General features: G+C 46.8%; 1 protein-coding gene across 1 annotated transcript in view; it reads right to left on the bottom strand.

Annotated features, from left to right (window-relative positions):
- The window catches only part of LOC133415148 (coronin-7-like), a 93,404-nt gene that overhangs the window by 1,370 nt on the left and 67,449 nt on the right, over positions 1-24,585 (bottom strand). Inside the window, 20 exon segments of the mRNA XM_061700978.1 lie at positions 315-399; positions 4,102-4,188; positions 4,381-4,472; positions 4,545-4,571; positions 4,574-4,679; positions 4,901-5,017; positions 5,083-5,172; positions 5,246-5,387; positions 5,853-5,938; positions 6,149-6,253; positions 6,917-7,059; positions 7,151-7,237; positions 8,033-8,141; positions 8,217-8,392; positions 9,184-9,343; positions 9,833-9,937; positions 10,027-10,125; positions 10,228-10,373; positions 11,678-11,753; positions 11,843-11,897. Coding sequence (XP_061556962.1) covers positions 315-399; positions 4,102-4,188; positions 4,381-4,472; positions 4,545-4,571; positions 4,574-4,679; positions 4,901-5,017; positions 5,083-5,172; positions 5,246-5,387; positions 5,853-5,938; positions 6,149-6,253; positions 6,917-7,059; positions 7,151-7,237; positions 8,033-8,141; positions 8,217-8,392; positions 9,184-9,343; positions 9,833-9,937; positions 10,027-10,125; positions 10,228-10,373; positions 11,678-11,753; positions 11,843-11,897 — 2,093 coding nt within the window.

Here is a 24,585-nt window from a genome sequence, read left to right as displayed (position 1 = left end):
CTGACGTCGCTCACCAGGCTGTCAACGTTTGAGAGTTGTTTTAGTGAGGACGAGGAGAATTTCTGTTTCATCGCTAGTTTCAAGAAATATAATGAGTAGGAAGACTTGAGTTTGGTTCACTGGAAATCTAGGCTGGGTGACAACTTTGAAGCAGCGGAAAAGAATATTACATGTACGGAAAATATTGCCAATGAAAAGAATGTCATAGATGAATAGTATTTCTGACTCTGTATTCCTTACAGAGTCAGAAATATCGATTACGTCGGTTTCAGGACCCATTATATACCCTCCTGAAGTTGATGCATGAAACTTACCTGCATATTCTTGCTGTAAGGCCCGAGCGAAAGCACGGCCCACCACCTGAACCCCCATAACGATGACTTGTGCTAAATACTTAGCCTGTGGAACACAACAACAACAACACAGCATTTAACACATGGACCACACAAGTAGCGCGATGGACTGTCATTGCAAGGTACATTCAAATACAAATGAATATTGTTAGCTATGAGAAGCTGTTTGAGCATTCATTCGATATCCTTGATTTCCAGCTTAAGGTCCAAGTACTAGTACACTCTTTGTCCTCCCTAGTAGGTCAACTTTGGCATACTAGTAGGACAAATAGATGTTACTAGTGAGGCAAAACTGTGCACAAGTGTGTGCTACTAGTACTACCAGTGACATTATAAAATTCTACTATTTGACATTGAGTTCTTCACCAGCGTCCAGAAATAACACACTGTAGTGGAAGGAAAAAAAAAACCCTCACTAGTAAGACACAGTTGTCCTTCAGGTGCACGTAGTCGTTTTACTAGTTCGCTGAATTTTCTTACCAGTGAGGACAAGAGCGTACTAGTACACGGACCTCAAATGGCTTCCCATACCTTCCACTACTGTATGACTTTGCCGCACACTAGTTGGACAACATACTAGTAGGACAACTGCATGTTACAAGTTTGGCAAAGCCGTTAACTCGTACAATTTTAGAATGTCACAAGTAGAGATAGTAGCACACAGTCGTCAAATAGTGCAGTTTTGCCTCACTAGTAACATTCTACTCTCTACTGCTACTATGAGGACACAGAGCGTACTAGTACATGTACCTTAAATGAAAGTCGTTATCAAATGATATCGATGCTTTCACGCCTCTCCGCCACTATTGGATGCGTGACACTTTTGTTCAGCTGCCATTAAATGTCAAAAGCTTAAGACAGCTACGCTATTACCACACGATTTGATAACAAAGAGGCTTTCTTTTAAGTTTAAGGTGGGAAGGCGAGGTTTTTCTTTCGTGACTGTCACAAAAGCGAAGACAGGGCGACGTTTACATGAAGGCCGTGATGCAAAAAATACCTTTTCTTACCATACGGACGTCGCAATACGTCTTGTTGGGGACGGAGGTCTCGTTTTCACATGCAGGAAGGAAGAGCATTGAAGGTCACGCGGAAGTGTCAAGGTTCACCGAAGCGTCGGGGGCTGCTCACATTTTAGCGTGGTGACACCTAAAGGCGGGGTGGAGAAACTGCAGCTCGGCTTTCAAGCCCTCCCATTTTTGTCGTTTTAAAAGCACGCGCCAAATTAGTTGTCACACGACTTTGACTACTACTAATTACGTGTGAACCAAAACATTTACAACATTATTTATTATATTGATTGTTTGTGATTTGTAAATGGTGTTTTTGTATTTTAATTATGTATGATTGTATGTTATAACTACGCGAAGATTTTGTGAGTCGTGTCTGTGAAAAATGCTATAGGAATAAAATGTATTTGATTTTTACAAGAAATGTAGTCACCTTTACATCTTTTACACATTACATAATACATATTAAAGAGAGCTTTCCTATAATAAAAAAAAATCACAAGACGGAGTCTCCTGTATAGGAATATTTTTTTTCTTTCAAATTAATTATAGTTAGAGGAAATCTAGCTTTTGAATGTCATGATGTGCAATTTACTATATAACGTACCAAGTTACAATTAAGACAAAGTAAAAAGTAAAAGTAAAGTAAAAAATACGCATAGTATGTCAATGATATATTTCATAACGAGACCTAGAAAATGTGTTATTACACTGCGCAGTCACATCAACAGCAATATAATAACACAACAACAAACAAACCAAAAATCAAAGTAAAATTTAATGTTAAGACAATGTTGGAAAAATAACAACAAACATCAACCTTATAACCAGAAAAGAGTCCTCCACCGCATTAAAAAAAATGATCCCAGTAGTATCCGGAAAATTACAAAGTATGGCATCTGAGTAGAAGGACAAGCAAATACATATTACAGTAAAGTACAGTACATCATTGCACCAACACTGAGGACACTTGCCGTTCGCATTCATCCATCGGAGGTTGTAAACAACTTCTGTCCAGTTTATTTTGGAAATGACATACTTTCCGTTATGGCTTAATGGTACATTTGGACTAATACTGCAAATGTGATTTAAGAGACATTACAAAGTTAGAAATACTAAAACCTACAATGAAATTCTCACAAAATAAACATTAGGAGGAAGTGCTATTTAAAAAAAAGAAAAAAAAAAACCCGCCTTTAAAAGGAAACCCAAACTACTGTATATGAACAGACCTGCGTGTAGAAAATATTCAAATACAACTGGTAGAAATACAGTAGCAATAGAAGAATAACCAGGATAATTAGTACAAAAAATAATGTAAAAAATCCAGTTCATGGCCAAATATGAAGACTGGTGACCCTGTGGTGTCCTTGCTATGATTAGTGATACGTGTATTTTATAGAGCGAGAAGACAATTGCCTCGTAAGCATTTCATCAAACATACAGTAAACACTTCCCAGATAATAACAACGAGAAGAAGATAATTATTATTTTTTTATATATCCGCTGAAGAGGAACCATTAGGTGAACTACGCCTACAATAGTAAACGCATTTTTAAGTGAATGCCACTTTTTAAAAGAGCTCTATTTTATGACATGGATTATGCCATTATGGCGGCAAATTTAACTGTCGATGTTTTGTATGGGAGTGAAAGAAAACCAAAAGCCGGATGAATTCCTGTCTTTGTGACATGTTTAAAAATTCCCAGCTCACCATTACCAACATCACATATATTCTTACAAATGTCACATTTCAAAGGAGAGACACAAACCCCGTCGCAAATGTGTCGCTGTGACGCCGGAAGGCGGAGAGAGTATTTCGGTGGAAGAGTGCGGCTGTCCTCTTTCCTCGCTCCGAGCATTTTTAATCATCCTGTGAGGCCGAAGAGAGAAGAAAATGAAATTCATGAAAACAACATTCTGTGCCAGCCCCCCCCCCCCCAAAAAAAAACAACACTAATGTTTGTAATGTTTTGTTTTTTTTAATAAGGAAAAGATCTCTCTATAATATTGTACTTTATAAAAAACATACAATACAACAATATAATGACATAATTAAATGGAGTGTAAAAAAAAAAAAGTTCTTTGCTTCAGTTCAATGGACGTCGTGCTCTCGGGTCCCCAGTAAGCCGCAGTAATATTAGTCATTCTTCGCTGAGGATCAAGAATATATGCCTGTGAGCATTGTAATATTATCTGTCTACATGTTTGCGTTCAAATATCAAGAATGGGCCATCTGTGTGTGTTCTTCGATGAAATAGTGAATGAAGTTACACTGAAAAACAAATCTCTTGAAAAGTCACGCTTTTTAATTGCATCATTTTGCATGGATTGACAAAAGGAAATGTTACTATTTTGACGTGAATATGATACAGCTTTATGAAATGTACCCTCAATATTTCCCTTAATTCCCCAACTTTAACTTCCCGTGGATATTTAGTGGAAACCTTCTGTCAATTCACCAGAACTGTTCCACTCTTATTCGCTTGGAGATCTCTGCCTGGTGCAGTTGCCAAATTTGGCACACTTTATTTTGAGCGTGCTGGCGTGCTTACAACTGTAGCGGATGAAAGGGTCCAGTTTGCTCCAAGTCTGACATGTTGAATTTGAAAGAGGCCACAAAAACATTGATATTAAGGGTTTGCAAACTTTAACCTTAACCTTAACCATTTCCAAAAAGCGATGCACAGAAATCGTCACGGTCCCCACAGAGGCTTCGGTTTCTGCCGTCCACTCACCCACTCCTCCTCGTCGACGCCCTCGAAGGATTCTTGGGGCAACGGGTCGTCCATGTTTCCCAGCTTGGCAACCATGGCGACCAGAAGCTGCGACACATTCAGCGTCAAATTATGCAGCAGATACTGGGTTCCTCTAAGCAATCGTGCAAAGGAGAACGTATTCGACGTTCTGCCTTGACTTATTGCAATGGTTTGTTCAAAAACGCAATGAAGCCGTCGTACTTCGTTCCGATGCGACAAAGTCGTATTGAGTGCATAAAGGTGTCACGTCCTCCTCACCTCCTCTTTCTTCTGCTCGTCAGTCTTCTCCTCCAGGTAGAAAGACGAAGGCATGTACTTCCTCACAGGGGCCTCTTTGGGGGCTTCGCTCACTGACAACACATCAGTAAGACGTCACGTTGACAGCGAGCGAGAGAAACGCTCGCGCGAGACGCCGGGCGTACCTGGCGTCATGTCGCCGGGCCTCAGCTGATCTTCCTGTGCTGACCGTCGGCGTTGTCGAGCCAGGCCGAGGCGCTCAGCGCCGGCTCCCAGCACGCCGACGTGTCCGGATACAAGTCGTCCTGGAAAAAGTCTTTCTGCAAGGGAGGACGCAGAGGAAAGCGCTACATGAAGTTCCTCAGCTCACTTCAAACATTGTTCTATGGCACCAAGATGCCCCAAGATGGCCCCTTAGCACCTCAGCGCGACCAAAGCTACAATGCGGCCCGTGATGAAAACAAGTTTGAGTTATCCCTGCGTTATAGAAAATGGTTGAAGGGAATGAACGCGAGTCCACCGGGTGTGATGGTTGGCTCACCTTGACTCTTGGCACCTTGAACACCACCGGCTCCACGGTGGTCTTGGTGAGCATCAGCGCCGCCGCTATCTCCACCTCGCGCACGTTGCACTCGCTCTTGGGGAGGAAGGCCAAGCCCTGCGGAGCAGACGAGTTGGAAACACACGAGACCACGGGAGCATCCTGAAGATTGGAGCGCGTACCTTATGGGGCTCGGGACTGTTAAAACTGCTGCACTCCACAAAGTAGGGCTCCTCAGGGACGATCTCGTAGATGTGCACCCGGGTGTCCCCCTTGAAGACGGACAAAACCCTTTGACTGTTTCAATCGCATTCGTAATACCCGCGCCACAAAGGTCGTCCTTGCCTTTCCAGTGAGGAGAACCACGCCGGTGTCCGGGTCGTAGAAAGGGATCAGCGTGGAGGGGGAGACGTCCACGGAGACGCTGGCCACCACGCCGGAGGAAAGGGAGGCGGCGGAGTACAAGTAGAGGCCTCGCTCGCTGCGGCTACACGGCAACATGCACATTTAAGTGTTGTATCGATCACAAACTAAAAGGGGATAGATCATTAAGATGGACTTTTTAATTGGTTGCCTGCAAATATTTGCGTCTCTGAAGCGCCTGTCCACCCATGAATTGTGAAATTAAACAACCCGTTCGATCTTTTGTCATATGCCCAATAGGTTAAAGGTCAAGTTGGTGGTAAAACAATGACAACGGAGGGGACCGTAAAGCATCAACACCACGCATCGAGAACGTACGCAATCATGAATCGATGTTGCGTAAACAACCGTACTCAGCTGTTATATTGTTCAACACAAACAAACCAACTCCCACCAAACCGCCACAGACGATACTGTCATGAGAGTCACCTTTTGGCATTTTCACCCGATAAAAAAACAAACAAAAAAAAAAACAGGCCAGTATTTGGGGTAACCCGCCACGTAACATTTCCACTGACGAGCGACGTACCTGTCGAATCCAGACACCAGCAGGTACTCGCTGTCACAAACCCACACCGCACGAGCGCCTCGGTGCCCATCGGGGCCTGGACCCTCCTAAAACGGTTTCCACGTACAACAATGAGTTCATGAAACTAGGATTTAGTTGCTAGTCAATAAAAAGACACCTCATGCTTACCTGCTCCTGGCGACATGTGCACATTTTTGTGATTTAGTTTGTTTCTACATGTACGGCAGTTAAGAATGGTGTTTTTAATTCAAGTTACATCGACTCACATGAGACTAAAAAAAAAGCCTCGCACAAACCTGCACAGGCGCGGCCGACTTGCGCGGGTCGTACACACGGATTTTGCCATCTTTGCAAACCGTTGCCAGCAGCTTGCCATCCGGGCTCCAAGCCATGGCGAAAACCTGGGCGGCAAGCACACGAGAGCGCGCACGTCAAAAAGTAACTCGGATTTCGCGCATCCTTTGAAGCGCTGGTGTCAAACTCAAGGCCCAGGGGCCTTATCTGGCCTGCCACATCAGTTTATGCGGCCCGCCGAGGCAAATCATTTGCGTGACTTTTGCTCGAATCTGGACCAAAATTTCTAATTGTCACACATAATAAATATTGCAAGCATTTTTTGTGACCAACCTCTTTTTTTTTTTTTTTTTTTTTTTTTTTTTACAGTAACTCAAACAACAGTTCAACAAGCTATTATCCTTCCCTTCCAATTTCAAAAGTGGTTATCCGTCAATTTGTTGCGTCCATGTAATAACGTGGAGGTGATTCAACATTTATGCGGTTTCACAATCACGACAACATGGCCCGCGACAAAAATGGGTTTGACACCAAAGGATTTGTACAATGAAGGAATGAAGCCCAACCACACCCGAACGAAGCAGAATGAGATATTCTGTATGTCTCAACAACGACATGACGGGTTTTCGCATGAATTACAAGTGGCCGCCAAACATACATAATGACCAGGAGCAAGTCAAGGTACCACCATATGTCAAATATGAAAGGCATTCTGTTCAAGGCCTTTTTTGAAGAAAACATCTTAGTGTAAGATTGACACGCGGGCCCACCTGATCTTGGTGTCCAGTGAGGAGCTGCACCTGCTCTCCATCTTCCAGGTTCCACAATCGGACAGTGAGGTCATAAGACGACGACGCCAGCAGATCGCTGGCCAAAGGGTGGAATGTGATGGAGTAAATTTTCTCGGTGTGGCCTACGAGGAGTCACAATAATGCTGACGTTGCTGATTTTCCTGCACATTTGGTCCTCTTATTGTTGAACTGCATTGGTCAAGATGTTCCCACCTTGCAGGATGAGCTCAGGCTCCGTCAGCGTCTCCTTGAGGCCGTCCTCGGGCACCCGCCACACTCGGATCTTTGCGTCCTCTCCAGCTGGACACGAATGACATCCACGTTACGACATCACACTCCACATCAGCTCAAGCGGGGCGCACACGTACGGATCATCAGGCCGAATTTGAGCACGAATCGTCCATCCAATCGCAGTCAGGAAAGGCCCAAATGTCAGATGTGGGAGTTTAGCCTGGGTTGTTAGGGGAAGTTGCGGCGAGTCTGCCTAGCGTGTGCATGTGCATGAGCACTTCCGGTGCATTTAAAAAAAAAAAAAAAAAAATGTAAATAAATAAAACGATCTGTAAGCCATTTATTTTTAAGGGTAATGTGAAATAAAACGCGAATATGATATGAAACTGTTTAGAGATCACAGTTTGTGACATATTTCTGGTTTAAACTGTCAATATAGGATATTATAAACATGGGGGGTGGCATCAGTTATGGTTGGTGCAATTGAATGTAGTTACCAGGAGAAGTGAACCTGTTAGACTTCCAGCACGACTCGCGTTCTTTTACACTCTGGATTCCCTGTGACTCCATGCTGCCTCCCACAGGTCAGTCTTGGTACTACAACAGACGTCTGGTTTAGGGGAGGAGACGTGATCGTCTGTGGAGTTTTGCTTGCTGATGTGTGCGTGCTGTGCTGTTTTGGTCATCTTGGTGCCAAGCAACTTTGTTCAAGTGAGGGGAGGAGCTTCCGTTAGTCATAGGAAAAAGCGCCACCTTGTGGCGCTAGGCAATTACAAACCTTTTTTGGGTGGGTGGCAATTGCTGGCGGATATACGGTCTCCATCCCCCCGCTTAAAACACTCGTATGTGTGCGCCGTCACTCACCCACAGCGAGTCGACGTGTGTCAAAGGGGTCCCAACGAAGGTCCGCCACACTGACAGAGTTCTGGAGGGTGGGCAGAGCCGCGTCCGGCAGCTTTCCGGGCCGGGAGCGCTGGCGGAAGAGCGACAACTCATTCCCTCCAAATTCACATTTTTCACCCTCTTTATATCGTGCCCGGCGGCAGACCTGAAAGACGGCAATCTGGCCGCCGGATATGGCGAGGGGCACGGCGGCGTGCCGGCGATTGACGCAGAAGCCGTCGCACTCGCCCGGCGTGGTCAGGTTGAGGTCGCGCACGTTGGTGATGTGCGTGTCGCGGTGCAGCACCACGCCCTGGATGTGCCGGAACTTGGAGCTCGGTCCTGGAGGATCATTCCGAAGTGACCAGAGGAAACCCTGCGTTTGCTCAATTCGTCGCCGTCGCGTCATCCGCACGACACAAACGAACACATCCCACAAATAATACGCCACCTTTTGCCCCATCGGGGGAAAAAATTAACAGGTCACGATGGCGCAAAAGCGATTAAAGTATGGATTTGGTGACCTCTTATGGCATCCTGGTGGCAAAGAAATATGTTGAAGTGAAACGAGTAGTTTCATCGAGACAAATGTTATGCTTTGCTGCCATCTTGTGGCGGCTATAGGCAATTAAAGGGGGTGTCAATGACTTGCTCGTCCCCATAGTTTTGTTGTTTTTCAAACTTTTAACACTTAAAAAAAAGTAACAACGTCATGACTAAAATTAAATTACAGAAGCGTAGTAGTCCAAACTATTGATCAAAAAGTAGACAGAGGTTTTGTATTTTTGTAAGATTTGCAGTTAGAACATTAAAACGGCGCTTCACTATGGGAAAATAAACTGTACCGAAATAATGTTTGAACTCATTTGTGTTGCACATAAAAATGTGAATAAAATTTCTACCTGAATACATTTTTAAAAACAAACAATTCTAAAAGATGAAACCCAAATGTATTGTGGCTAAAAGTGGAATACAGCTGAACTGTAAAAAAAAAAAAAAAAAGTTGATGCACAGTTTGAACTTTTCATTCAATGAACGTGTTTCTCATACCGCTAGAGGGCGCTGTTACCAAACCCTACTATCAAGTGTGCGCGCGCGCGTGTGTGTGTGTTTGTACGAGCGCGCGTTCACACCGAGGAAGTTCTGGAAGGCCTTGGCCGCCTGGCCGGGGCTTGGCGAGGGGAGGAAGCCCGAGGAGAGGCCCGAGGTGGAGGAGGGTGAGCGGGACGCGGCGGCGCTGCTGGTGGGCGTGCTCAGAGGACTGCTGGAGGTGGAACAACCACGGGGCGCCTCCTGTTGCAAATAGCGAACAGCTTAGCACATTTCTGCTGGCTACAAAACAGTGGCGGCTCGCGCATTTGGAACGAAGTCACGGAATTCTAGAAAGCGTCAATCCTTGACACAAAATGCTATGGAACAGCACGCAACTGTGCCGTGTACACAGCGGGAGCAGTTCACAATCAGTATTAAGCTAATCTGACAAAATGTCAGCAACTTACATATGACACACGATCCTTGCCGGAGATACATGAGAGAGACGTTGTTTTGCTATTCAAAGTTGGCTGTAACAAATTTTCCTCTGTCCAACCAATCAGAGGACGGAAAAATACTGATGTCACCGAGGGCCTGGTCAAAGGAAACAGTCGCGCTGCTAACGTAGTTTGAATTATTGGGGCCAGCACTCCAATTCCTGAAGGCCATCAGAAGATGAAGTTGACATGGCAACACACAGAGGCAGAAATCTGATAGGACGAAAAAATGAATAAAATAATACATTCCCACCTTGCTGTCCCCGCTGGTATGATCCTCCCTTGCCGGCGTCTGATTGGCTGCCGGAGCCTCGGCGGCTTTGGGCCTCTTCTCCGGATGGAGGCTGACTTTCTGCACCTGAGCACAAACCGCACCGATAGTTGGAGGACTCAGGTATTGATATCTATCTATCTATCAATCTCTCCATCTATCGAAATGTCCATGACCTGCTTGTTCGCCCCCTGCCACCACTCATCAGCAGACACGGCCGGACTGACGCCCTCCGTGTCCGGGTAAAGGTCCGCGTGGAAGTCATGGCCGGAATTCTGATGGAAAATACACACACGCACGCACCTCGGGATGTATAAACGACGTCAGTCTTTCCAGCGCGCGTCACATGCCGTCAGCGTGTATAAAAAGAAGAAAACCTTGCGAGGGACTTGATAGCTGATGGGCACGATGCAGTTGTCCGTCAGCTGGAGCACGCGCATCACTTCGCAAGACATCACGTCCAGCGCCCGCTTGGGTACCGTGGCGACGCCGCGCGTTGACATGTCAGTCAGACAGTGGCTCACTGGGGGCGGATGAATACACGCGCAATTACAACCCCAATTCCAATGAAGTTGGGACGTTGTGCTAAACATGGGCCAGGGTCACGTTTACCACTGTGTTACATCACCTTTTCTTTCAACAACATTCAATAAACATTTGGAAAATGAGGACACTAATTGTTGAAGCTTTGTAGGTGGAATTCTTTCCCATTCTCGCTCGATGTCCAGCTCCAGCCGTTCAACAGTCCGGGGTCTCCGTGGTCGTATTTGACGCTTCCTAATGCGCCACACATTTTCAATGGGAGACAAGTCTGGACTGCAGCCTGGCCAGTCTCGTACCCGCACTCTTTTTACTACAAAGCTACGCTGTTGTAACACGTTGCAGAATGTGGTTTGGCATTGTCTTGCTGAAATAAGCAGGGGCGTCCGTGAAAAAGACGTTGCTTGGATGGCAGCGTATGTTTCTCCAAAACCTGTATGTACCTTTCAGCATTAATGTTGCCTTCGCAGATGTGTAAGTCACCCATGCCATTGGCACTAACACAGCCCCATACCATCACAGATGCTGGCTTTGGAACTTTGCGCCCATAACAGTCCGGATGGTTCTTTTCCTCTTTGGCCCTTAGGACGCGACGTCCACAATTTCCAAAAACAATTTGAAATGCGGACTCGTCGGACCACAGAACACTTTTCCACTTTGCGTCGGTCCATCTTAGATGAGCTCGGGCCCGGAGAAGCCGGCGGCGTTTCTGGGTGTTGTTGATAAATGGCTTTTGCTTTGCATAGTAGAGTTTCAAGTTCCACTTACGGATGTAGCGCCGAACTGTATTCACTGACATTGGTTTTCTGAAGTGTTCCTGAGCCCACGCGGTGATATCCTTTACACATTGATGTCGGTTTTTGATGCAGGGATCGAAGGTCACGGGCATTCAATGTCGGTTTTCGGCCTTGCCGCTTACATGCAGTGATTTCTCCAGATTCTCTAAACCTTTTGATGATATTATGGACCGTAGATGATGAAATCCCTCAATTCCTTGCAATTGTACATTGAGGAAGTTTGTCCTTAAACTGTTGGACTATTTTCTCACGCACTTGTTCACAAAGAGGTGAACCTCGCCCCATCTGTGCTTGTGAATGACTGAGCAATTCAGGGAAGCTCCTGAAGACACTATCATGCATCCAGTAGGAGATTTGGGATAACGATGGCACCGTCATAGAGTAGACATTCATTCACATAACACGTACTACATAACAAATTTCAAAATTGAAGAAACTAAGTTAGTGAAAGCCTCTAACGGCATCGTCCGCAGGTGTGTAAATAACTCACCTTGAGAGAGGAAGGGCTCAGAGGTGGACACTTCCATGCAGTCCGCCATCCGTGTCGCCCTGCGCAAACATAACATCTCAAAGCATAAATCAAATAAGTACCTTTATATCGGACAGATAAGGGGTTTGCTACGTAATGATCTGAAAGCGAGCAAATGATTGTTACCATGCCAGCGAGCACCAGCAGACCAGTATCAGCATCAAGAAGAGGAATCAGCGTCCTGAAAGCAAAGCAAAAACTTCTACAGCGCGTTTCATACACAAGGTAACTCAATGTGCTTTACATGATTAAAAGCATTTCAAAACAAAGGAAACAAAAAACAGACTCAAGTGAGCATTATTATCTTTGCAGGCAGATTCTGCATTAAATCTCATTAGATTGTTCATGTTCAACGTTGTCATCAATGACACGTAATCTATAAAACGTTCCACAACTACACCACTAGATGGCACAAGACATCAATGGAAAAAAATGGTCTTGCATTCCTGTTGCTCAAGGACCAGCTCAGTTTTTTTGGTGATGAAGTGCTGCCTCCACAAAGGAAAACACAATGGAAACATTATGAGAGGCCTTTGCTTAATGTGGGCGGATATCGTTCAATTAGCCAGCGGCGCCTTTGTAATCCAAAGTTTCTGTACCCAAAACCGAGTGATTTTCAGTCAGACAGAATGAATTGATTCTTTATTCTTTGTGTGTTTTGACAGAAGAACATCGGAGACCGCAATAGAGCGGGGGATGACCGTATTAAAAGGAAATAAAGTGCTGTACGTCAGTGGTGGCCTTGCGCAAGCGCCATTCATTTGCAGTCTGGACGCCGAAGGGCAAAATCTGCTCGAGGGAATTTCAGAGTCTTCAGGGGTCCTCAAAAACATAACGAGATTTGTTACCAGTTGGTGTTGTGTGAACATTTTGACCTAAGAATGTCGCCGGCCTGGGAAAGAACCAAACTTGCACAATGCGTGAGGGAGCCAACGTGACAAACAGGAAGGAAACCAACAAGGACTTAGTGGAATTCTTTCAGCTGGAAAATCTCCTTCATCCTCTTATTACGCTCCACTTTTCATACAGAAGCCATTTTGTGCAAAAATGCATCCTCCAAAAATATTGATCCGCAACTAGAAGCGATCGACATGCGCCAGGGAGGAGTCGGCAGCTTTCCTGACTTGCGGCAGCCATGCTCGCGGTGAGGGCAAACGCGCGTTCCCACGTCCGAGTCGGTAAACACCTCCGCTCCCACAGCGCTCTCGCTTCCGTCTGCGCTACCTTTCCCCCGCCGCTCTCAGCGTGCCTCCAAACCAATTAAGTGCCCTCAATTCCCTTCCCTTTTTCTTCCCGCTCTTATCTGCCATTTTCTCACGGTGAATGCCCAACACGCTTTAAGGGCAGTGCTTTATCACTGATAGCGGCCGCTGTTTACAAGCGTTTTTCACGCTTCACCTCACCAAAGGCCCATTTTCCCACAACCACAGAAACGCACACATTTACGTTTGTCGGCGGGCAAGTTGTGGCGCATGCGCGCGGGCACTAACGACAGGCACAAGCGAGTCGATTGTGGAATCACTTTGCTCAGTATAAATATGAATCAAGGAATAATTGCATGTGTGTCGTCCAAGCAAATCCAGCATAATGCTCACTAATCCGAGCAAAACTGTATGACTGCACACACACTTCTAACACACGCAAGCACACACACAGGTGATCATTTACTGATTGCGGGTTCCTAAGGCCCGCCGCACACCGAGCCAGACGGCCCAACGCCACTCAATTGGACCTTTGCGCGCTCGGCCAATCACATCCGCGCACCGAGCGACTGAGCACCGCTGACACGTTGCGTTGGAAAAACTGCAACCCTGAAGTACAACATACTGCACTGTATCATTATCATTATTAATTTTTTTCTTTTTTATTGAACCACAAAAACATGGTGTGTTTGTCAAGGAAGAATCTGACTGCCACAAAGAGAGGAAACAAGTGAGAATAAATGAGAGCGTGTGGACATTTTGAGAGGCTGTTGCCAATGATCGATCGCCCCATTCGCCGACTGCACCCCTGCGTTCGGACGACATTAAAGCGTGGCACCAAATGTTCCCCGCGCACTATTAAAGATCATCTGACGCGATGTGGAGAGGGAAATAAAGGCCGCTCCCTAAATAGATGCCCCGGCCACTATTTCCAGAAACGCTGTAATTAAAATGTGCGCATCCCACCAACAAAGCCAACTGACATCTCTTCAAAACTGGAATCTATTAAGACGGCGCGCTAAATAAAATCATCTGGAGCCACATTGAGATGTGGCCACATGAGAACACGCTGTGGTCACACACGGTTCATACGTGCACATGAAAAGCCCATCTGGCACTCATGAAAGCGTCAGACGCCCCAAAAGGTCCTGCGTTACATCGGCTACAAAAAGGTGAAGCAAACGTAAGAAGTCGGAGAGAGTTACGACTTGAGATGACCGATCAGTATCACAAGACAGGCAGGAGGAGACTACGGTCTCGGGGGAGGAAGAACAGCCTTTGCTGTCCTGAATGTGGGTGGACCGCAACAAAGCTTTGATGAAGTTGTCTGCAGAAGACCATAGCGGAAGATTTATAGTCAAAGAAAGCTCTTCTTGTGACAAACGCTTTTATTAAGTTCCTCAAAGCAACAGTTCCCAACCACCGGGCCGCGGACCGGTACCAGTCTGTGGCCCATTTGGAAGCGGGAGACCGAACGGGGGGGGGGGGGGCTTCTGCTCAGCTGGGATTTTTACCAACGCCCACACACTCGCCCCGTTAACTCCAAAGGCAGCCGACCTGCAACACGCTTGGCACAATGACGCTTCCATTATGAAGGAAAGTTCACTCCAGGAGAAAGCATTTTATCGTGCATATCCAATCAGTGACCGGTTGCGAAAATCCAAGAATTTTCAACGCTGGAAATGTTCACTTACTGTAACAGGAATTGATATGACATATTAAAAGGAATGTATGAGAATCAACGGGAAGGAACTTCACAGAAACTGAGTGGAAATTGGCGACCTAAGAGCCTTGCCTCTTTTCTATGGAATTCTGTCGAAATAAATTGGAAATTTAAAAAAAAAAAAAAAAAAGTCCACAAATTCAGCCCGAAAATCTTCTGTCCCGTCTTAACGGCTGTCTTGTTTTTGTCACGTTCTGCCCTGCAGTTCCATTATCGGAGGCGGGAGGGCGCTTTGTGTCCTCGCTCCCCGTTCTCAGGCCGCTGTCTCCAATCAGCCTCATCGCCGCCGGCGCATGTAAGCCCGCCTGTTCCCGGAAATCCTCGCCCAAGTATTGCAGCCTCTCCTAGCGGTACCGCGGCCCACCTTATGTCAAGTAAGCTATACTGTTCCTCGCTCCCCTTGTTAACTCTTGCGCCTCCTCGTTCTCAGTGCTCCCCTGTTCTGCCCACTGCCTGCCAACACATCCCGGACCACCTCCATTACCGCTCCTCAATAAACTGTTCATCATTTCACATCGGCCTCCGCCTGCTCTCGGGTCCAGCTGCTCCCCACACGTGACAGATTTGTGGAGTTCAATGGAAACTTGAATTGAATCGCCTTACTATTATGATGAACATGCACCTGCAGGGCCAAAGCCGAGGGCAAAATAACAAGCCGAGTCGAGTCGAGGAATAAGCCACCGCGCCCGCCAGATGGCTCTTTCAACGTCGATGTTTTGAAGCCGTTTAAGCACGCTGCGGTTGCTGAGCGCTTCTTTCAGTTGCACGCCGGCCCCTGAGAAAGCACCGTGTTTGCAGCTTTCTGGAGATGTCTTCAATATGTGCGTGTGTGTGCGCGAGACCATGTGGACGGCATAGCTGTGGTCGCATTGAACTTTATCTCCATAAGCACATCACAAGCACTGATAATTGCAGCTGCAAGCCTCGACTGACTAAAGGTTTTGCGCCGGTTCGGCGAAGAAACTGATTTTCTTCTCGTCGCTTTGCGCGAAGACTGGAAAATATGCTTCTCGTGGCCTTCGGGGAAGAAAAAACAAAAGACGAAGAAGGTTCAAAGGAGAAGGCAACTTCCAGCCGACGAAATATGAAGCCGATAAATCCGACAGCGGTTCAGGTCAACGGCTCGAACCTTTATGAGGTTGGCCTTGGCGGAGGTCCCAGTTCTTTTGAGTTCTTTAGTCGTGATATCATTTACTGCGACGGAGCTTAACCTGATCCAGTGTTATTGCACTCGTTTGAGGGTATTGGACACAGCTAATGGTTTTAAGTACACCTTCTCTGCAGTTACCTGGGTCCTCGCGGTGCTCCCGACAAAAGAAGGAGTGGCGTGGAATAATCCACTAATTAAATTTGATGACATGGAATTCATAGGGTGGGGGAGGACCAATAAGCTCCTCTCCAGGGGTCCAAGTGGGCGTGAAGCAATCTGGAAGAAAGTCAACGCTCCAGGAAGTATTCCAGTCAGAAACGCTGATGGTGGCGCATAATTGAGCTCACCGATTGGAAACTTGGAAAAGAAGGAAATCTGCCAGGCTATGTTTTATGTACCGCATTTCGATTTTTAGCTGCCGCTTGCTGTATTGTTTAACAGTAAGGTACCACTGTAAAACTAACTGCCATAACATCATAACCTACTGTGCTACCCACCTACCCGAAGAACATATCTAGCTAGCTAGATCTAATGACGTAGTTGCCAATCTAACCTAATTACCATGCTACTTTGCCCGCTCTACCACCGACTTCGCCAGCTACCTCCGCTGCTGTTTCTATTTTCATCGATTGTACAAGACAACGTGTGTTGATTCTACAAACGTGTGTCACAAAAAGGATTGTTCGCATCTTTAGCTCTGAGACAAGAAGGGCGAATAGAAGGGCGGTACATCGGGAAAGGCTTTACATTCTTAAGCTTTGAGTTCCAGGATGCTCAGCAGGTGTTGGTTTGATTGCTTCACCACAACATACTTTCTCGTCTCTGCTCGGTGTGTGTGTGTGTGTGTGTGTAGCTTGCCGTGTTTAATAGGAGCACGGGGCCTGGCTGGCTATTTATTACGTCCAGAAGCAATTTCATTTGAAGGGAATTAGGCTTGACGGCTGCGTTCCTGAGAGGGGAAGCAAAACGAGCGTCGTCGGCTTAGACCGACTGCCGAGACTGACTGGAGTGTCACATTGTTGTCATTGGCCTGACATTAACAGCTGTTAAGTGGTGTGTGGTTTTTTTTTTTTTTTTTAATATAACAATTAGCAACTTAAATGGGACATATGGAAATTTGACTTTTAAATGGCTTGTATACAAACAATCGGCATAAATAAACATAAGACAAATACATTGTGCATTTCAAACAACCACACGACTTGGCCTTTAAGTCCGCTAGCGTAATGCGTAATGCATCATGTGAAACGCCGTAGACGGGTTCACGAAACTGGCATCGATGTTACGGTGATTCAAACCCGTTCGCCACGGATATCTGAACACAAAGCGCGCGGCATCACAGTTAGACAGACAATTTAACAATGCAGGTATATGTTCCTTATCCTCTGTGACAAACGACTAATATTACTGCGGCTCATTTTTTAAATTGTTTTTTTAAAGTGAAATTAATCTTCGTTTGTCTGCATGACTGCATGACACTGCTTGGAAAGCGTTAATGGCACTTTCATTCATTTCAAAAAGGAAAGATGATTTAAATACTCGAGGAGCAACCCTCAAGGTCTGCTGCTGGTCGTCCTAGTAACAAAAACCAGACAGGCTAGCGAACTTGCGTGCATGAAAATGGGCTCATTACAGCAAGATAAGAAATAGCGTCTGCAAAGTAACGTAGAATTCTTGATCCTCGGCGCTATTTTAACGAAAGCGTGCCTCGGACATCGCGCCCCGTCCGTACAAACCCTCCGTAAATATTCTTTAAAGTGGCCCAGACGAGACAGCTTGTAAAGCAGCTGGACCTTTGACGCCAGCTTTTCTCTGGAGACCCGAAAGCGAAACAGAGCACACGCACGCACGCACGCACGCACGCACGCACCACCCTTGCTATCTCTTCTCCCTGTAGCCTCACTCTTCCCCTGACCACTTCTCTCATTCCTGCACAAATATTCTGTCTTACTTTGGCTAATCTTCATTCCTCTGCTTTCCGGTGCGTGCCTCCATCTTTCTAACTGTTCCTCCACATGCTCCCTGCTTTCACTGCAGATCGCAGTGTCATCTGCAAACATCATGGTCCACGGGGATTCCAGTCTAACCTCGTCTGTCATCACCGCTGCAAACAGGAAGGGGCTCAGGGCTGATCCCTGATGCAGTCCCACCTCCACCTTAAATAAATGCGTCTGTCACACCTAGAGCACACCTCACCGCTGTTCTGCTGCCCTCGTACACGTCCTGTATTATTCTACCAGACCTCCGCACGCAGTGCCACAGTTCCTCTCTGGGTACTCTGCCATAGGCGTTCTCTCGAGATCTACAAAGACACAATGTAGCTCCTTCTGACCTTCTCTGTACTTTTCCATCAACGTCCTCAAGGCAAACAATGCATCTGTTGTACTCTTTCAAGGCATGAAACCATACTGTTGCTCGCCAATACTCACTTCTGTCCTGAGTCTAGCCTCCACTACTCTTTCCCATAACTTCATTGGGCGGCTAATCAACTTTATTCCTCTATAGTTTCCACAGCTCTGCACATCACCCTTGTTCTTAAAAATGGGAACCAGCACACTTTTCCTCCATTCCTCAGGCATCTTTCCATCACATGCTAGAATTCTACTGAACAAGCTGGTCAAAAACTCCACAGCCACCTCTCCTAGATGCTTCCATACCTCCACAGGAATGTCATCAGGAGCCACTGCCTTTGCATTCTTCATCCTCTTTAATGCCTTTCTAACTTCCCCCTTACTAATCATTGCCACTTCCTGGTCCACCACACTTGCCTCTTCTACTCTCCCTTCTCTCTCATTTTCCTCATTCATCAACTCCTCGAAGTATTCTTTCCATCTAGCTAGCACACTGCTGGCACCATTCAACATATTTCCATCTCTATCCTTAATCACCCCAACCTGCTACACATCCTTCCCATCTCTATCCCTCTGTCCGGCCAGCCTGTATAGATCCTTTTCTCCTTCTTTAGTGTCCAACCTGCCACACATGTCATCATATGCCTCTTGTTTGGCCTCTGCCATGTGTCGCATCTCAATGTATTCCTTTCGCCTCTCCTCGGTCCACTCAGTGTCCCGCTTCTTCTTAGCTCACCCTTTTCCTTGTACGATTTCCTGTACTGTGAGGTTCCACCACCGAGTCTCCTTCTCTCCTTTCCTGCCAGAAGATACACCAAGTACTCTCCTGCCTGCCTCTCCGATCACCTCGGCGGCAGTAGTCCAGTCTTCTGGAAGCACACTCTCCCCTCCCACTACCTTACAGTCGGTAACCTCCTTCAGATGACATCGTCTGCACAAGATGTAATCCGCCTGCGTGTTTCTACCTGCGCTCTTGTAGGTCACCCTATGTTCGTGCCTCTTCTGGAAAAAAGTCTTCACTACGGCCAATTGCATCCTTTTCGCAAAGTCTACCACCATCTGTCCCTCCAGGTTCCTTTCCTGGATGCCGTAGTTACCCGTCACTTCTTCATCACCCCTATTACCTTCACCAACATGTCCATTACAATCTGCACCGATCACGACTCTCTCTCTCTGTCCGGGACGCTCAGAACTACTTCGTCTAGCTCCTTCCAAAATGTATCTTTCACCTCTCGGTCACATCCTACCTGTGGGGCATAGCGGCTGATCACATGACACATAACACCCTCAATTTCAAGTTTCAGCCTCACCACTCGATCTGATACTCTTTCATTCTTAGCCAACTCTTCTTTTAAAACAACCCCGACTCCCTTTCTCTTCCCATCTACATCAACCTTTCTCCTAATCATCATGTCAACCAACTCCCGAGATTTTCCTGTCATAGTCCCAACATTCACAGTCCCCACATTCAGTTCTGGGCTCTGTGCTTTCCTCTTCTCTTTCTGCCGAAGAACCCGCTTTCCACCTGTTCTTCGTCTTCGACTTCCAACGGCGCCCTGCAGGTTGACGGCGCCGGTGGCGGACGTCGTTAACCCGGGCCACGACCGATCCGGTATGGAATTCTTTGGATGAACGCTCATATTGGTTTGGCAAAGTTTGAAGCCGGATGCCCTTCCCGACGCAACCCTCTGCATTTATCCGGGCTTGGGAGCGGCCTACAGTTTGCACTGGCTTGTGCCCCCCCATAGGGCTGCGTTTGCCCCCCCATAGGACTGCATTCCACAGCAGCGAATTAAGATTTCAAGCCTTACATCAGCCACGGTCCGCGTGTACAGTACAGCATTGCAGACTTAAAGACGTGAACATACGCGTCGTGTCCAAGGATTTGTTACAGCCGACCAGTGAGAGGAGATGATGTCATCCGTCATGGACTCCAATGTGTTTTAGGTGTGGAAAACTGCAGCCGCCGAGCAAACAAACACACACACGCGCGCAACTCACCAGTGACAGGCATGATGAGCGACTTGGCCGATCTAGATGCGCCCAACAGACGCGCTCGGATAACACAAGTCACCGCACGTGCCACAAATCTTTCCTTCGAATTATCGCAGAGGCCCATCCTCTGACCGCACAAGCCCGCACACATAATTAGGGAGCCAAGTGTTCTCATGATAATTGAGAGTGAAGTTGGACTTATATGCGGCATATAATGCGCAATATCGTGTCCTTAAGTAGAGTCACTGTCCTAAACATGGAGCTGAAAACGGCCTGTTCTATGGAGTGAGAAATAATCCCTTGCAGCGTCACCCATCAGTCGAAGATACTTGCTTCCGATTGGGGCTCATTTGGGCAAATTCCCAAGTGGGAGTTAAAAAGTACAAGCCGCGGAATGAGCTCGAAATGGCTGCTTCAAACCAAAATGGTCGACTTCCTGTTCAATTTCGGGCATGGGTCCTTGAGACTTTTTTGTGCGTCTGGTTGATAGACGTGTCCACCAGTAAAACTGCCGTCTGGGGCTGTTTTGTCTTTTTTCCCCTCAAATTTTTCACAGTCAAAAACTTTGACATCATACTCGGGTGTTAGGGAATATCGGTTTTGGGATGGATTGTGTTCAGGACCTCTAAAATACATTTTCACGAGGATATGCATGCTTCCAAAACGATTTCAGTCGTGTTGAGGCCCCCCAAAAGTCAATTCCTTGATTGGAAAACGGTGATTCCAAGACTGGCCTTCCTGCTGTTTATGCCCTAAAGATGTTGCGGCATTCACCGAGGCGCCTTTTTGCCGGTTCACATTTGCACGACGACTGATTGTTTTGACTGGCGTTTATCGGCGTGGCCGCACAGACGCGCGTTTTATCTCGCGATCTGTCTGCAAAGCCGAGGGTCTCCCCACACGGCAACGAGTCACCGACTCATCTCCGCGCGCCACTCTTTTTTCTCCATACTGTCTTATCTCTGCCTCCGAGCAATAAACTTCCACTCTTGCAGGATAAGGATCTTCCAAAAGCCCCAGACACGCAAAAAGGATGTTCTCAAAGCCTTAGCTGCGATGACACGCGAGATCTAGTTATTAAAATCAAGCGCATAAGTCACGATCAGTTCCAAAGGATCGCGACATCGCAGAGAAATGATTCCCGTTCTCTGCCCTACTTGGCCTCACCTATCCCCAGTTTCCCCCCCCCCCCCCCCCCCCCATCCAGCACAGCTTCACTAAATCACTCATTTTAACGACCCAAATGGGGAGAGCAACGGTGAGAAGCACTAAAAACCCTCTCAGGACACAGCAGATTTACTGAAAAAAAAAAAAAAAAGCAAAGACAGAGAGACGTATAAATGAGATTACTATCGTGTCGTAAATCACGGCACGTCTGCGTCTGCGTGTGCGTGTGCGTGTGCGACTACGTGCTTTGAACTCTTCGCCGCTACGTGGGAGAGTTGGAGGACGGAAAGAGAAAGTGGTTGTTAGCGGCGACCGTGGCTTTGAGTTGAAAAGAACTTGATGAGAGGCGAGCGGGACGACGGAATGGACTCGAGCGCGGGACGCTTCGATTCTGGCCGCGGTCGAGCAAACGCGCCATTACGCTCTTATTTTTCCACTGTCTTGTCTGCTATATCTTGATCAGCGGCAAGAAAATATTGCTTGTTTTGATATCAACATGACGTTGCGCACAGTAGGAAATAGGGGAGAACGGAGCACACTTTGAAACTGGAACGACACGGCTCGTTGGAGCCAAAACAAACGACTCGCTTTTTCCGAAAAACAAAACAAAAACTAACTTGACACATGGACATGAAAGAGTTAACCGCTGAGCCCGTTTGAACTCTGTCGCCGACCAAAACAACAGAACATAAAGGATACCTTGTAGTAACTGTAACTGAATAACTAAGCAACTAAAGCAACGTAACCTCCCAAAATGTCATGGAAAGCCTACTGGAACTTTACTTGGGGTTCATCGTGAGACTCTCCCCCCATAAACGCACGTAACCTTTGCGTTTGCCATATTTGCGCAAATATTTTCAGTGTCACATTGAGTGCGTCGACGCCGATTTTGATGATGCCGGGCATGCGCTAATGCGGTCCATCCGATTCACATTGGCAGGTAACATGTACGGAGATAGATTACGCCGCCCCCAAGCAGCCAAGGCGTGCACACCAGAAGGAGCAGCACCACGCCCGTTGAATTGGCGCAAAAAACAAACGGTTTCATTTCTTTACATTCTGTTTCATGATGTCATTACTTTGTGTTTCAGAGGTGGATTAGTGCAGCGTCTGCCGCATCGGTCCGTTGTGGGGGAGGAGCTGAGCCGAAAAGGCTAGAATGGATATCGATTCATTTCATAATTGATTTGTTGACGATGAATCGATGAGTCATTGCACATCTACTTAGCTTTAGGAGCAACTCATTTTTTCCATGTGGTGGCCTGACAGTGAAAACCGTCGCTACGAAATAGCTGACATTCCAGACCGTCATCATGCGAGGAAGACGGGAGGAGGCGGCGGCGTCGTCGTAGAAGAGGACTTGGCGGATGGCGGAACGATGAATCGGGGGATTTGGCTCGAGGGAGTTTTAGCCTTTTAGCCTGTTTTCACCGGACGCCATGCCAATAATTCCTACCAGCTCAGCTTTTGGTACATACGTGTTTTTAATAAAGACAAATTGCACTGGATTTTACAAACACAATAAAATAGAACTTCAAGAAAGAAACTCTTTCTGCACGTTTTTATACAATGGACTGATGTGTTGGATGTGTGCCTTTAAGGGGCGTGGTTTCATGACTCAGATCAGGAACACTTCATCAGATGACGAAGCGAAACATTCGCTTGCGTACATTTGAAAAGAAAAAAACAAAACATTTCTAGCCAAACGTTACAACGACAGCGACAACAAAGAATTTGCTTGACCAAAGTGCGACCTGCAAGAGTTTACGTCACCCGAACGGTATTCTCTCCTTGGACTTTAAGGACCATTTCACATCACTGGAAAACACAAACTAAAGCCTGAATAAACTAGAAACGAGGCCAAACTCAAAGTTATTAGCTCAGTATTGGCGACGATGAAAGGCAACCGACCTGAACCACGCACGCACGCACGCACGCACACACCCTCCTGGGCTCTCCCACCCCGTCCTGCAGGCAAGACCCGGCGGGCTCATTCGTTTACGAACGGAACCGCGCTCGCGAGAAGCTCGATGATATCGCGTTAAACCCGGGATTGGCACCAAGTGATCGCTAAGGGTTGGTCCGGCTCAGAGGAAGTCAAAAAAAAGGGGACTGTTGAGTAACAAACGTTGAGATCTGTTTTGGATTTTGAACTCGGTTGCTAACCAAAACAGCAGCACCTACAGTCTCAGTCTCTCTGTTACTATTTGAGGAAAAAATAATGCATAATAATGTGGCCAAGACTGTAACTTCCACTAACAACCCATGCTAAGCTCAGCTCGTGAATACGCCGTAAAAAAAAAACTTAACTTCTGGTCAAAATGATTCTCTCACTTATCACTGTCGTTCTTCCAGAGAAAAATGTTGCACGAACAAGCGATCGAAGGCTCAAGCACAAGAACATGGGCGGGAAAGAGACTTTTATTTGCGGTACCGGCTCGTTCTCACATGAACCGCGACAGCTTCTGCTTTGAGAGCAGATTTATGATCCCCTTCTCGCTTCCCCGTCATCAAGCCGTTCGAACGCAGGTTTCGCCGTGAGCTTCTCGTTCCCACACGGAGGGCTTTTCCCCTCGCTGCCGGGGCTGCTGAGACGGAAGGATCCGGGCCTCCGTCTCACAAAAGCCCACACATGCGGCCGTCGAAACCCATTTAGGCGTGACGGGAAGACGCGTTACAACACACATGAGCGCAAACACCGAAACGCGTATGCGGACAGGCCAACGAAAGGGCACGCTTGACACCTAAAAGGAATAAAAAGCAGGGGTTTAACTGGGCCTCTGTCAGGAAATAATCCACAAGGTTTATTCCCAGGCTTTCCGAAAGCGGGGTACACACATGACAAGCGCGCACGGCGCCATTGACGCCCATTAGCGTTGCATTGATTTCTCTCTCTCCGCAACATACAGTCACTAATGCATCTACGTTTTGTGACATTTTTGTTGGTTGGTGTGCCGTGAGATCTTTCAATTGTAAAATATGTTCCTTGGCGCCGTCGAGGTTGAAAAATCGCTGCTCTAGTCAGATCGTGGAGTCCAATCGGTCAGGTCAAACCGACATTACGACGTGACAGAGATAATGGCTGCTAACTTACTGTAATTAAATGACTTCACCCACACCGAAACTTTACAGCCTGATTCGACAGAACGGCGGCATGTTTACGTATACGACCGTGAGCGCTCGCACTGGCTCGCTAGGCTACATAACGTTCGTGTTGCCTGCTTGCGAGCCGTATCGTATTCAGAGTACGTGAAGGTACCACAAGCGAGCCTTCAACGAAC

Source organism: Phycodurus eques, chromosome 16 (genome assembly GCF_024500275.1).
Source record: "Phycodurus eques isolate BA_2022a chromosome 16, UOR_Pequ_1.1, whole genome shotgun sequence".
NCBI lineage: Eukaryota > Metazoa > Chordata > Actinopteri > Syngnathiformes > Syngnathidae > Phycodurus > Phycodurus eques.
This window is presented reverse-complemented; position numbering and strand designations above follow the sequence as displayed.